The 16,118-nt window shown below is 35.5% G+C and overlaps 1 protein-coding gene across 2 annotated transcripts in view; it reads left to right on the top strand.

Moving 5' to 3' along the window:
• The window catches only part of KITLG (KIT ligand), an 85,910-nt gene that overhangs the window by 51,461 nt on the left and 18,331 nt on the right, over positions 1 to 16,118 (top strand). Inside the window, exons 4-6 of one of the 2 annotated variants that reach the window (XM_014849474.3) lie at positions 9,266 to 9,436; positions 11,881 to 12,040; positions 12,763 to 12,846. In XM_014849474.3, coding sequence (XP_014704960.1) covers positions 9,266 to 9,436; positions 11,881 to 12,040; positions 12,763 to 12,846 — 415 coding nt within the window. The remainder of the gene's footprint in view (positions 1 to 9,265; positions 9,437 to 11,880; positions 12,041 to 12,762; positions 12,847 to 16,118) is intronic. The other variant, XM_014849475.3, reaches the window with a different exon arrangement.

Genomic DNA, 16,118 nt, shown 5'->3' with positions numbered 1-16,118 from the left:
TTCTTTAAGGAAGCCTTCTCGCTCCTCCTTGGTGAAGCCAAATTCTCCTATTAGAAACTCTTTTCATAGCACTCCTCAGTGTAGCAGTTTTTCACTATTTGTGGGATTATTTAACAATCTCCCATTTATCTGTAAACTTCATGAGCACAGGAATTGTATATTTTTGCTCTGTCATATCCTCAGTGCCTAATGGAGGATAGGCACTTAAGGAATTATCTGCTGAGAGAAAGTGAAGGAAAAGGAGTGAAAGCAGAGAAGGAGAAAAGTTTTCCAACATATTTTTCACTTGTAATTTCCCTGAGAATCCACAAGATTATTCTGATGAGGTGAATTCCTGGGTCTCCTCACACAATATCTGCACCTCTATGTTCTTATGTTCTCTTAGATACAAGTGCATTTTATAAAAAATAGAACAGTAGAAAATGGCCTTGTGAGAAAGAGGGATCTTAAGCTGACCCTGGAGGAGATGACTACTAAGATGCTTTTAGCCACAAGATATTGCAGGATTCTGTGGGTAGAATTTGGATGAGTGGACGGGAGAGAAAAGGTGTAAGAGTGTTATGCAATTTTGAGGAATCATGGTTTCCTTGAGCCTTCTGTTACACTCCTTTTGAGTCATTTCCATACTCATAACTTTCTCATTGTTCCTGATGACTGAAGGCTGCAAGCCAATTCCTGAATCTGATGTTCATGACTCTCAAGAATCTTGCCCCACCCTAACCACCTTATCTTAATACCCATTATTCCCCAACACAACTCGCCACCCCAGCCAAATGCATCTCTGCCTCCTCACATCATCGTGCTTATTCTCAACTCCAAGCCTTTGCTTAGTGCTACTTCTCTTTGCCAGGCATGCTCTTTCCTCTCCTGTCCACTCATCCAAATTCTACCCACAGAATCATGAAATATCTTGCGACTGAAAACGTCTTAGTGATCGTCTCCTCCAAGGTCAGCCTAAGATCCCTCTTTCTCACAAGGCCGTTTTCTACTGTTTCAGACCATGCTCTCTTCCCTGTATCGTTTGGCCAGTAAAAATTGACATCACCCCTACCCTGTGTTTTTGTTTGGCGCTAGGGATGCAGTGGTCAGCAACACTGACATGGTATCTGTCCTGTGGGCCTTACCTTTATCATTATCTCTGAATTTCTATAGACTTTATCCTGAAAGTATTCGTTTTGGGTACCTGATATTGCTTACGTAGCTGTTTAAAATTGTGTGTGTTATGTATTTGTCTCAAAGTATTTTTGTGAGAAATAATTAAAATATGGAAAGTCCAAGTTACAGTATACATTCAGTAATTGTCAGAGTTCATCATTATTTTGTTGTTATGTTTTCTCTCTGTATTGTATTTTATTTATCTAAAGATTAAGGATCAAATCTTTCACTCTTTTGTATTTCCTCACCATTCGAGCAGGTAGTAGCTACTTAAAAACTGCTTACCAGTAAACGTTTAACTATTGGCAAAAAAGGTCTGATTTCCAAACCTCGAAGGAGCCCATCTTGTTTGTTAACCACAAGACATTGCATCTCACTAACAGTAATGAACTCAAGCTTAACAAACAAACAAATAAAAGTCCCATTATTATAAGGATATCTAAGAACAGCATTCCAGTCAAGGGCCAGGATGCGGCCAGCCCTCATGCAGGGACTCCAACCAGGACTGGGAAGATGCTGGGTTTTCCTTTCCCCATCTCTGAATCTCTGCCTCATTCTGTTCTATCTGCACAGAATTTTTCTCCTCTTTTCCAGTCACCTGGTGGAATGTTAACTGCCTCAGAGCTTCCAAATTTACATATTATAGTTTAGACCCTCCTCAGAGACTGATTATCCGTTCCTATCACCACTACCAATTTTGAGGAGGGACTTTCTGATTGGCCTGTCTGGCTCAGGGGTCTACCATTGTCCAATCAGCTATGGCCACAGGGCAAGTTCACCAGTTGTAAGTATGGATCCTGAGGGTTGACCCCTATGATTTGGGGTACTTCCTATAGAAATAGAAGTCAGCCAGATAGACATTGTGCTTATCTTATTTCTACCTCCCATATAATAAGAAAGTATTTATTTGAAAGGAGTGAATATAAAATGTTAAATGATTAAAATGTAACTTTAAATACTATCATTAAATGGCTTTTTTGTGTACTCAAACTACAGGGCCTATCTTAATAATTAAGTGAATATATTAAGACACTGTTCAGAAGGTCTAGACCATTAGTGTCTGATAGAAATATAATGGAAGCCACATGTGTAATCTTAAAAAATGTCCAGTAGCCACAAAAAAAAAGTAAAAAGGAACAGGTTAAGTTAAATTAATTTTATTTAGTCCAATATATCCAAAATATTTCACTTTATAATCAATATAAAGTTATGATTGGAATATTTTACCTTATTTTTCATATCAAAATCCACAGTGTATTTCATACCTACACCACATTCCAGTTTGGATGGTAAATTTTCATTGGAAATATTTACTCCATATTCGGTTTTCATAAAATTGACTATTGAAAATGCAGATTTTCATACCTAAGCTTTTCCAAATACACTTAGAAGTTTTCCAGTCACCAAGTTAAGTATTGATTTTTAAATTTAACCAAGTTAAAGTTAATTAAAATTAAAATTTTAGTGCCTCAGTCACACTAGCCACCTTCTGAAGGATAAGTAGCCACAGGTGGCTAATGGCCCCCATGTTGGCTAGCACAGATTGGACAGACCGCTTTATTTTGAAGATAGAGAAACTGAGACTCTGAATAGATTAGGTGACTTGCCTAAAATCACAAAGCATGTTGACAGAGTTGGGAGTGGAAACTGAGCCTCTGGTTCATCTTTGCTACCCTCATCTCCCCACACTGTTCCTCCATCACTCTGCTATTTTGTGTCTGGCTCAGGGGCCATTTATAGGCCCTGGGAAACAACACATATTTACAGTGTTTGGGCTGATTACCATCTTAATCAGATTGAGGTTTCTACATCACTTTAACACAAACAAGAAAATGCAAAGTTAGATGCCTAAAGTGGACACCGAAGACCCAAATTAATTGTTTAGGGAAAGGACTAAAATAAATCATGAGAAAACCCAGCTCATCCAACAAGGAGTTAAGATTTGGAGACTATACTAGTAATGTGAGCACACACTATTTTGCAAAGTACTTTTATAGGAATGTTTTACATTTGCCTGCCGTGGAATGTTTGAGAGTGGCAGGGGCGTTTCATTCGAGTCCTGATGGTAAAAACCAGAAGGAAGTAAAGAGAGTCCACTAATGGCAAGTGGCATTTGCTCTTTGGTGGTGACGATTGCTCTGAGAAATTTGCTTTCATCACTATAACTCTGGACTCATTGCAATGAGGCAGAAAGAGTCATTTCCATTCCCAAGAAATCTCTTAATTGAGCCTGAGAACCAGTGTGCCTGGGCCAGATGTGAGACCACAAGAGTCATGGTGAACCTGGCAGAAAAAATACTTCAGCTGCATGTGCTTTGACTGTACTCACTGGTGGAAGAACTAGGTCAGTGTGGGGGAGTCTTGGTTTCTTGTGTTTCTGGTTTAAATTTGTTGTGTGACCTTGGACAAACCACTTCACTGCTCTCTCCCATGTATGAAATTCGTGAGACTGGACCAGACAGTCTTCAATATTCTTTCCATATCTAAACTATTGTGATTCTAATGGCATGGCTCTAGATTCTTTTGATTGCTCAGCCAGGAGGTAAATGCTGGAAGCACAAGAAAGGAATGCCTTGTGCCCTGGACATTCGGCAAGGCAAGACCGAGGATTGATGCATGCTAAATAAAACGAAACAAAAATAATCAAACTGGGCGGTCATGCTAGTAATTAGATTAGTTGCATTACAAGGCTGGGTGAATAATCCTTGTGAATAGTCCTCAGAGGCCTCAGAGTTTATGAGCCAGGGCTTCTCTCCCCCAGAATCTCCAATGGGTGTTTCACCTGAGCTCCTTTGTAGACAACTCCCTCACAGGGTAGATCCCTACCTTAGGCGCCCTAAGGAAGCGCACAGGTGTCTTTATGAGAATAGCTACCAGATGGAGAGCAATGCCAAGTGCCTCTGTGAAGAAATGTTTGATTTTGTCCACTTTTACCTTCTAAATTCATAAAGCTTATGGTGACTGCTCTTAGAGATTCTCTCTGCATCTAAGACAAATGCAGAATAATGTGTCAAATTCTTTCAGCTAACAAACCAGAACAGTTTCTTGAATGAAGCAGGGAGCGGAGAGGAGAAAGCAGGCCAGACTTAGCAAGTCCCCAGAATGTTTTTAAAGCAGACAATTTATTTCAGCCAGGGTTTCAAATTTACCAGTTCTCAGACTGCAGAAGTATTATATCATACATCTTGTGAAATTCACATATCATCTATTTTAAGTTTATGAGTAGTCTTAGAATGTGCATGGGTATTTTCATTGTTGGTTTTCAGAAATAGTCATGTTTCTAGCTATGTTTAGAATACTTTTAATTATATTAGTTTTTATATTTTTTATTTAGTCCTTTAGTTAAATCACTAATTTGGTGCTCATAGGACTTTGAAATCTCTAAGGAAGTTCACAGTTTTTAACCAAACCTTCAGTGATAGTGGCGTGCTAGTAGGTCAAGGATATTGATGCAGCATTGATTCAGTTAGCATTCTAGAATGATACATGTTATAAATACATAGAAATAGAAAGCATATGTTGTTCCAGTAGTCTTAGTTAAAACGTCTGTAATAAACCCAGAGAATGTAAGAAAGAAGCTAACAGGAAAGAAAGAAAGAAATTGAGAGTATGAAGTTAAGGAAAATCCAGACAAGTTTTTCCTTTCAAAGCAAGAACTATACGGTCATCCCTCCTTATCCACGGGGAATTGTTTCTAGCTGCCCTGTGGGTACCAGGCAGGATCCATGGATGCTCAAGTCCCTCCTGTAAAATGGCGTAGTATGTGCACATCCTCTCATATACTTTGTCATGTCTAGATTACTTATAATACCTAATGCAATGTAAATACTGTGTTAATAGTTGTTATACTATATTGTTTAGGGAATGACAAGAAAAAAAAGTCTGCGCATGTTCAGTACAGACGCAACCATCATAGGCCTTTCAATCTGTAGTTAGTTGAATCCAGGGTTGCAGAACTCACAGATACTGGAGGCCCACTTATATCTTTTTGAATGTATACTAGTGAATAAACATTGAATTACATGTACTACAGGAGTGTGAAAGTTATTCTTTACATCACCTCCTTGATATCCTGTGTGAATTTGTCAACTTTCCTAGTTCTTCACATTCTTCTACTAGTGAAATAGAGAATATTTAATATATTTTATATTCTTCTAATGAATGTTGTGAATTAATATTTATATAGATCTATTTAAGTTTAAAATGGTCTCTGAAAGATAAGAATAGTGACAGTAAAGCCTGTTATTAAGGCAAAGGAAAAAATTACATTTTTGAGTGTCGCAACACTTAATCAGCCATTTCCCAATCATAATCTTGGAAGAGTTGAAAAACAACGACCTCCTATCATCTCGTAAATGAAATGTTTAGTTCACGTGTTTTGTTCTCTTTGCAAATCATTGACTGTATTTAATTAAAAAGAAAATGCAAAACTGTTTAATATTCTAGTCAAAACTGGTTCCCTCTCGTGCAGGCAGCCAAGTCAAAACTGGGTTATATTTAATATTATTTGTTTACCTCAGTTTTATCTTTAATAAATCCAAGAAACATAAAAGCATAAAATATAACTATTTAAACAGATTAATGAAAAGATAGAACTTTGAATTTATTATACAGTCTTTTCCAAAGAAATTATGGCAAAAGTGAAGAAGGAAATACAATTATAGGACTTTTAGAAATATATTTTTCAGCAGTGTAGACCAGAAGTTCATATCAACAAATTGAGAACTTTAAAAGGGAAGTTATTGGGCTACAATTAGATTGTGTAAGAAATTACAGGGTTACGTTGAAAATTTTGTAGAAAAAGTTGACTACTTGGACAGTTGATGAGGTATGTGAAAACAGAGGGTGGGTGGCGGTGAGGGCACAATTATGGCTAAATGAGAACTTGACTAAAGAATGTAAACATAGACTTCAGTTGAAGAGAGAGATAAACAGAAGTGGCACTAAGCACCCTAGAGTTCCCCAGTTTAAAAATAAGAAACATATAAGCACATCTTTTCTACTTTAACCATAAAAAAGCAAAACAGAAAAAAAAAAAAAAGGAACCTGTTCATTTAAGTCAAAGACTACAGAAACAAAAGGAGTACCTTAGTTCAAAACAAGGGCATTTGAGGGGCTGGCCCCGTGGCTGAGTGGTTGGGTTCGCGCGCTCCGCTGCAGGTGGCCCAGTGTTTCGTTGGTTCGAATCCTGGGCGCGGACATGGCGCTGCTCATCAAGCCACGCTGAGGCAGCGTCCCACATGCCACAACTAGGACCCACAACGAAGAATATACAACTATGTACCGGGGGGCTTTGGGGAGAAAAAGGAAAATTAAAATCTTAAAAAAAAAACAAGGGCATTTGATTTTGGTTCCTACATGTCTGAAGATCCGAGAGAATAGGCAAGCATATTCACAAAGTGGAGCAAGGACAGTTTGTATACATTAATATGCGGCTAATCGTGACGAGAAGAATTTGCTCAATTACAACAGAATGAACTAATTGATGAAGGCTGTTCCATATAAATACCATTCAAACTATATTTCCAGTATGTGCTGTATCCCATATTCTAGGAAATCTGCCTCTTGCTGATAGGGCTGAATCTAAAGGGAATTGACCCTCCCTAAATGGAGTGAAACTTGGAGAGCATTTCAGCCGCAAAGGAGAGACTGACAGCTTGACAACAGACTTGTTAATGATACAAATATGAACTTGCATGTGCTTGAGATAAGCGTTGATTTGACATAGCAAAGAATGCATTCTGAACATACTTTGGAAACACACCGTCTTTGAGAACTTGGTTGATGAGTTAAATGAAATGACCTATTTGAACTAATTCCCATTTGGAGACTTGTTTATTCTACTTATCTGAAGTCAGAGCCAACAATGCTAAAAGTTTAGAATGCCATTTAATGCTTCCAGGAATTAGGGCTTACCTATTTGTAGATAAACCAGTTTCTTTTTTTGGCTATATTATATTAATTAAGACTGTTCTCTTAAATGAATATAAAATGGCCTACTTGTATAATTTAGAATAAATAAATTGCTTGACCTTCCCCCACAGAGATATTCTCTTGGTAAGTAGAGAAAGTTTAGTGGTTTGATTTGTTTTACATAGCATCTGCTACTCTCTATGATTACAAGATATTTATTACAATAGGAGTTATATTAAATTATTTAGTATCTTAATAAGCCAAGTCAATTTGAGTTATCCTTAATAATTGTCTTATTTTTCTCACTGTAACACTTCAGCAGAGTTAAAAAAATAAATCAGAGCCTTTACTTTAAAGATCTTTATAAAAGATAATGTTAAAATATATGAAGTATGTGAACTTATGACCAACTATTGTATTTTGAGTAATGTCATATTTATTTTAAAAATATTAAAATCCTGGGGCTGGCCCAGTGGGGTAGTGGTTAAGATCACGTGCTTTGCTTCGGCAGCCCAAGCTGCTGGTTCGGATCCTCGGTGTGGACCTACATTCCCCTTATTAAGCCATGCTGTGGCAGGTGTCCCACATATAAAGTAGAGGAAGATGGCCATGGATGTTAGCTCAGGGCCAATCTTCCTCAGCAAAAAGAGGATTGGTGGCAGATATTATCTCAAGGTTAATCTTCTTCTTCAAAAAATTAAAATCCTTTCTAATATGCCGAGAAGTTTTTCCTAATAATCTAAACCTTTATTGATCCACAGCCATTTATAGCAGGGGTCAGCAAACTATACTCCATAGGCTAGATCCAGTCCACTGTCTGATTTTGTGTGGCCAGCTAGCTGAGATTGGTGTTTACAAATGACCATTTGAATCTGCTTGATGATAGAGAATGCTGACTTTGAATCCCAGCTAAGTGAAATTGGCCCAAAATAAAGAATTTCATTCTTCTTGTTGATAGACTTGTGTTGCAAAAGAAATTAAATTCATTATTATGCAAAAGAGTATATATTCAATTATTATTACATTTTTAATTCTATAATAAAATTTTATGGAAATTTATTTTCTCTTATATAAACATACCTACATAATATCCTTGATTTTTGCCTTTTGGCATACAAAGCCTAAAATATTTGCTATCTAACCCTTTACAGAAAGTATAGATCCCCTGATAGAGACTTCTCATTCATTCACTTTTTATTTATTCATGCATTAGTTCAGCAAATAGTTTCTGAGCAACTCCCATATGCCAGACACTGTTCTAGGCACTAGGGTCACTGTAGGGAATAATATTTTATAAAGATTCTGCCCTCATGAAACTTACATTCAAATTATATATATTATCTCCTCACAACTATCTTGTTCCATTATTCCCAAACTGTAGACAGGCAAAGTGAAGTTCAGAGAATTTATGTAGCTTGCCTGGAGTCTCTCAGCTGAATTAAACTCAGTTATGCCAAGGACTCCAAGGCTTGAGCTTCTAGCTCAGTGGGCAGAACTGGCTCCCTGGACAGAGCCCCATGCTTGGTTCAATACTCTGCTGTCACCATCTTGAAATGGTGGTCACCATCTCAATTGTATTTTGAACAATAACTACATTTTCATTTTGCCCTTGACCCCACAAATTATGTAGGTGGTCCTGCCACTAAGGCAAAAGTGCTTCTCTCTCAGACTACATTCCTGCCAGGTTTTTTTTTTTTTTTAACACCCACATTAAATTCATCTTTGAAGAAGCCTTGAAATCTATCAAGCATTTTAGAAAAATAAGCTATTAATTCATTGTTTCATATTTCAGTTCACCAAAAGACTGGAAGTTCTTCGAGGGCTAGGACTCTCTCCCATAATATTTTTTGTAATTCCCTCCGTGCCTAAAGCTCGTTTAAGAACAGAGTAAACAATAAATATTCTTCAATAGAATTAAATTCCATTAACATCTGAACCTTGTCAAGGCTAAGAATTGGATCTGTCTTGCCTTAATTTACTTCCATGGAAAAGCAAAATCTTTACCATCAACACTTTCCTCTGATCTTTATGCATTTGTAAATCTGACTTAAGCAAAACACAAGAACTGACCTATTCTGATATAAGAAAATCCTTTGTCCAGCACTCAATGACTGAAACATTGATGGCTTTGAAGGGTGCTCTGAGTTTACTGTACTTAAAATAGATGCTTTATCTACTTTTCTTTCATTTCTTGCAGCCTAGTCATTGTTGGATAAGCGAGATGGTGCAACACTTGTCAGTCAGCTTGACTGATCTTTTGGAGAAGTTTTCAAATATTTCTGAAGGCTTGAGTAATTATTCTATCATAGACAAACTTGTGAAAATAGTGGATGATCTTGTGGAGTGCATGGAAGAACACTCATCTGAGGTAAGCTTGCATTCATGGGGATTGGGCTTTTTATTACTCTTCTCTAAAACCTGTGCTGAGTAGTGGTGGTGGTGAAGGGGTCTTCATTAGTGTGATTTTTAATTCATAAACTTTTAATTTAAAAAAATTTTTTTAAGATGGCTACAGAAAAATAGGTGTTTCTAGTTATATCATAGTGTTGAAATGTACATTGACTTATATGTTGTCAATATTCAAATAAAATGTATTCACACTTCAACATAAAAACAGGCCTGACTTTATTTTATAACTGGATGAAGTTCTCATAACCTTTCTATTAGATTACAAATGTTTAGTTACCTTTAAATGGAAAATTGTCCATAATGAACACTTATACTTGAGCTCCTATCCATGATAATCATGTCACAGCAAAGAAATGCATTTTAACATCTCCAAGTCATTAGTTGTCACCAACCTCAGAATATGGGCATGGCAGTGCTTTGGGTTCTAAGCATATTGAAGAAGCCAGCAGTGCACCCCTAGAGATTAGGAGGTGGTATTGGAGTTCAAATCCTGACTCTGTCACTACTTAGCTTTGTGAACTTAACCCCTCTGTTCTCACTGTCTTTATGCCTAAAATAGGGACAATACAGGATCCATCTCATAGAGTTGATATTAGATGATTCATGATGAGTGCTTTAGCACCACGTCTGGCAAAATAAATGTTAATAAATACTTTTATTTTTGTTTTTATAACACCATGTCCATAATAGAATAGGTCTCAGGAGACCTGCTTTGACACTGAGTTCACAAGCTGAGGTTTAGCCTAGAGGCCTTCTAGAAGTTTAAACCCAAGGTTTTAAACATGATTCTGTACTGTAATACTCAAATATTCCCTCCCCATCCAAATTCCACTTATCGTTTAAGACTCAACATCAGTCCCATTTGTGTTCTTCAATCTCAGAATTCTTATCATGATAATAACCTCTAATCAGTGTGTTTTATCACTTCTATTGTTTTACTTTCTAATTTATGAATCAGAAAGTATATTACAATCAATGACATCTTACAGTTGACATCTCTTTTATATCATATAGTTCAAACAGTGTGCTAATAGCATTGATAAGAAGTAGAGGTCCTACTGTGGGCACATCATGGGAAGGCAGGATTCTTTGGAAAAGACAGTAATGCTGGGAAAAGTAGAAGGCAGCGGGAAAAGAGGAAGACCAACTCTGAGATGGATTGAGTCCATAAAGGAAGCCATAGGCATGGATCTATGGAAGTTGAGTAGGGCTGTTGAGGACAGGACATTATGGACATGACTCATTCATGGGGTCACCGGGAGTTGGAGCCAATTTGACATAATAACAATGACAAAAAGGTCACAAAAAGTAGGGTATGTCAGACAAGGTGTCATGAAGGAAATATACACTTTGTTGCTTGAAAGATGAGTTAGGTGTTCAGTAAATGGTGGTCTCAGGAAGAATATTCCAAATGCTGAAGAATGTGCATTTACTGATCTTGGCACTTTGGCTGGAACCCAGGAGATTCATACCAGGTGGTATTTCTCAATTGTTTTGAAATCGAGTTAATATATATAAAGCACTTAGAGGAATACATAGTAAGTGCTACATACAAGTTAACTTTTATTATTACCTGCTTTTCTTTACAGAGAATCATACATTTATGAATTCCTAAAGTATAGCTTTGATTTGCTTTTTTTGGGACTTCATAGAAATTAATCATACTCTTTTTAATCTTTTGTGACTTGCTTCTTTCACTCAGCATTACGTATGTAAGATTTATCCACTTTGATGCATATAGCTGTAATTAATTTAGCGCATATAGAGTTTCCCATTGATTCAATATACCACTATGTATTAAACCACTCTCTTATTGATTGATGTGAGGGTTTATAAACACTGTTACTAGGAACGTTATTATATGTCTCCTGGTCATATGTGCAAGAACTTCACTAGGGTCTTTACCTCGGAGTGGAATTTATGAGTCACAGGATGGGCACATGTCCAACTTTACTAGATTATATCAGATGTGCCAGTTTACATGATTCCACTAATGTATGGGTTCCCTTTGCTCCATATCTGTGCCAATATTTAGTATCATCAGACTTCTTAATTTTTGGCTATTTGGAGCATGTGTTATGGAGGGGTATGTTTTTTAATGAGGAATAATGATTTTAATGAGTACCTCTAAAGAACAGTGTCTCTAATTTGTTGTTTTGGTGTTATAGTCACCTAACTCACCCCCACCGCTACCCCAATCCTTTTCTCTGAAGTTGAGCCCAGACTGAACTGGATGGGATCACTATCCTGCAGTGCCAATTTGAATGATGTGTTTTAAAAGAGTTGTCTAAAAGTGTTAGTTTTACTTGAATCTTTCAAGGACATATTTATAGTCTATTACCTTGGCATCAGTTAAATCTGTAGATTATTTGAAAAATATAATCCTGTTTTTTCTTCTTCTAGAATGTAAAAAAATCATATAAGAGCCAAGAATCCAGGCTATTTACTCCTGAAGAATTCTTTAGAATTTTTAATAGATCCATCGATGCCTTCAAGGACTTGGAGATGGTGGTATCTAAAACTAGTGAATGTGTGGTGTCTTCAACATTAAGTCCTGAAAAAGGTAAGACATATAAGCATTTCTAATTTAAATGTAACAGGCAAGCTTGAATCTTACGTGTGTAGATCAGAATCTGCCTCAGACTCAAATATATGCACAGCTAGAGAAAGGTGTATGTGTATATGTCTAATAAAAGCAAATATCAATTGCGTGAAAGAAATAAATGGTTGTAGATTTGTTGGTTTTCAAGCCAAAACAATATTCATCATTTTCAAATTAAAGAATTGTGTGTGAGTAAACAATAAATAAGATAGCCACTCATTTTTTTATCTGATATTTGCTAGTAATATACAATTATTCTTCACCTCCAGTCTTCTTAATATCCTCTTCTCAAATCTTTTCACTAAGGGTGTAATTCTTGACTCATGAATTCTGATCCTCACCAGTTACTCTGTATTGAGACTCTTTTTTCCCCCCACTGGGTCCCTATAATACAAAATCTTAATTTCATTACTTTTTTTAAAAGACAGCCCGTTAACAACAATTTGCATTATTTACTTTTATTAGCAGACGGAAGCAATGAATCTTGGTTCTATAAGGTGATTGTGGTGAATTTCTTAATAACGATACAACAGCAGGACCCAGTATGAAATAAATAGGATCTGAATAATCTAGATTTGGGAAGCGTACCTGGAAAGTACTCTGGTATTGCACTTGGCCTTTTGGGGACTCTGTAATTTATGTAAATCGCCACGCAACACTGACACGTTATTGTTTCTATTTAGATTCCAGAGTCAGTGTCACAAAACCATTTATGTTACCCCCTGTTGCAGCCAGCTCCCTTAGGAATGACAGCAGTAGCAGTAATAGTAAGTACACATATCTGATTTACTGCATGCATGGCTCCACTTAGCATCTGTAGGAGTATTGCATGGGCTTTAAAGGAAATTTCTACAATTATTACTATTAATACTGTTCTGTTACTGTTCTTCCTCTTATGGTCTTCCTGAGAATTAAATATCAGCCTCATAGAACTGGGTTTCCCTACGGCTTGAGATAATATTTAGAGAACTGGGCTAATAAATTGTCTGCTAAAATTATTTTAAATAAGGCATGAACTTACTTTTAGAGATATGATTTAAGCTTTTTTTATTGTTAACTTAAAATATATTTTGTGTGGAATTTGCCTGAGAAAAATGGAATTTTAAAATGGAAAGTAAAAATGCTGATTGTATAGAATTCCAAGGATATTTTCAGTTTTGTATTTATCAGTAGTTACTATTATATGTTTGGAGATTTGATGATTTTATTACTTGACTATAAAATTATATGTTGGAGGAGAATATGCTTCTTTCCCTGAAATTTCTGTCCTCTTTGGCCAAGAACCCAGTTTCCTAGAAATCTAATGTCCTCTTTTCGAATTTAGGTATAGGTCATTGGAATTACTAAATATTCTGACCCTCTAGTCTCATGGAAGCTGTAGGAGGAAAAAATGATCCTGTCGTCTTAGCTAAGAAAATCATCCCTTAAGACTTAGTGATGGAGCACTGTCATATTTTCAGGGACGTAGAAGACCTAACTGTAAGAAGGAGTAGTCAATTTAGTACAGATCCACAAATGCAATTCTATAATTCAATTTTTTAAAAAAAAAAACCCTAAAATCCAATTTGTTTTGGAATTTGTGCCACCAAAACCTGACCTGGACTGAGATGAGGCTATTTATAGTCTTTATCCTTCTAAAAGTGAACATAGATACGTTTCACTACAGAAATATTAATGTGTTTGATTACAGGGTGCTACCCAGACCTCACTGAGGATACTATAGAATATACAATATTTGCAAAATAGACCTTCTAAAATCTAAAATTCTGAATTAAGTGACACATCATATCTGAAAAGTTTTTGTATACGTGTTAGTCAATTAAGGTCGTTCCTACTAACTACAGATTTTATTAATCTTTTCAAAGAAGCGACTTTTGGCTTCTTCAATTCTCTGTTTATATTTCATTGATTTCTAATCTTTTTATTATTTCCTTCCTTCTACTTTGAATTTAATTTGCTCAACACGTCCTAGCTTCTTAAGGTGGAAAAATTAGGTCATTGATTTCAAACCATTCTTCTTTAAGTGCTAATATAAGCACTTAAAGGCATAAATTTCCTTATAAGCAGGTTTAGCTGCATCCCACACATTTTGGTATGTTGTGTTTCCATTATCATTTCCTTAAAAGCATTTTTTAATTTTCCTTGTGATTTCTTCCTTGATACATAGGTAATGTGAAAGTGGGTTGTTTGTCTAAAAACATTTGTTTTTTCTAGATGTCTTATTGTTATTGGTTTCTAAATTAATTCTATTATTATCAGAGAACATTCTCTGTAATCTTTTGAAATTTATAGAAACTTATTTTATGTGTATTATTCAAATATCAGGTGTAGTATTCTCAAATTTGATCAAAGTGATTGGTACCGTTCAGATCTTCTATATCCTTATTATATTTTTTGTCTAATGTTTTAATCAATTACTTAGAGAGGGGCAACTAAAAATTGTTCCTTTTGATTGTAGATTTGGCCCTTTCCCCTTTTGGTTCTGAGTTTTTTGCTTCATATATTTTGAAGCTCTATTATTAGGTGCTTGTCCATTTATTATTGTTATATCTTCCCTGATTAATTGACCTTTATATCTTACTGAAATATCCCTCATTACCTCTGGTAATGCTCTTTGTCTTGAAGTATATTTTGTCTGACATTAGTATAGTCGGTCTTTCTTAGACGTACTGTTTTCATGGTTTATCTTTTTCCTTCCTTTTATTCTCAACCTATTTATTTTTAAAGTACATCTCTGGCAGACATGATATAATTGAGCCTTGCTATTATATCTAGTCTTTTTTTAACTTTTACTTAGAGTGTCTTATCTATTTATATTTAATACAATTATTGGTTTGGTTGAATGTGGGTCTACCATTTTGTTATTTGTTTCTTATTTTCCCCATTTGTTTATTGATCCTCTCTTCCTTTTTTCTAGCCCTGTTTTTGATTAATTTTTTTAAGTGTTCTATTTTAATTATTCTCTTGGCTTTTCAACACCATCTCTTGGCATTATTTTATGAATGCTTTGGGAATTACAATATATGTCCTAACTTGTAACATTTTACTTAGGGTTAATATTGTAGCACTTCATAAAAAAGTATAAGAACCTTGAAACAGGGTAGATCCACTTACCCACAACCATTTTTTGTGCTTCGTGGACATATATATCTATATAGGTTATAAACCCCACAATACAGTCTCAAAATTATTTTAAACTATCATATGTCTTTTAAAGTAAGAAGAAAAAAATATTGTCTTTTATATTTATCCACATATTTATTATTTCTTGTACTCTTAATTCCCCCTTGTAAATCCAAGTTTCCATCTGGTGTTAATTCCTTTCAGGCTGCAGAATGTTCTTTAGTATTTGTTGCAGTTCAGATCGCAGACAACACATTTTTTTCTTTTAATTGAAATATGTCTTTATTTTGTCTTCAGTAGTGAGGTAGTTTTTACTAGATCTGGAATTCTGGGTTAACAGAATTTTTTTCTTTTAGTCCTTTAAAGATACCACTCCATTTTCTTCCTGCTTCTGTTGTTTCTGAAAAAAAGGTAACTGGCATTTACATTATGTTTTTCCTCGTATGTACTGGGTCATGTTTCCTTCTGCCTTTTAAAATTTTCTTCTGTTTAGCAGTTTAACTAAGATGATCTGGGAGTGGTTTTCTTTGCATTTATCTTTGTTGTTGTTTGTCAAGCTTCTTAGATATGTAAGTTTGTTTTCCCCAAAATTTGAGGAAAATTTCTCCATAACACTTTTAAATACTTTTTTCTTCATTCTCTGTCCTCTTCTGAGAGGAATCACACATATTTTATATATAATCACAAATATATCAATGAGACATATATTAGGCAGTTTGATATTGTCTCACAGATTAAGGAGGTTTTGTGCAGTTTTTTTCCCCCAACTTCTCTCTCTTCTTCAAAATGAATGGTTTCTACTTATCTGTTTCAAGTTCCCTGATTCTTTCTTCTGCCTTCTCTAATCTGCTGAATTTTTCTTCCAGTACATTTTTTTTGCTTATTTTTTTAAGACTTTATTTTTTTAGAGTTGTTT

Source organism: Equus asinus, chromosome 4, assembly GCF_041296235.1.
Source record: "Equus asinus isolate D_3611 breed Donkey chromosome 4, EquAss-T2T_v2, whole genome shotgun sequence".
NCBI lineage: Eukaryota > Metazoa > Chordata > Mammalia > Perissodactyla > Equidae > Equus > Equus asinus.
This window is presented reverse-complemented; position numbering and strand designations above follow the sequence as displayed.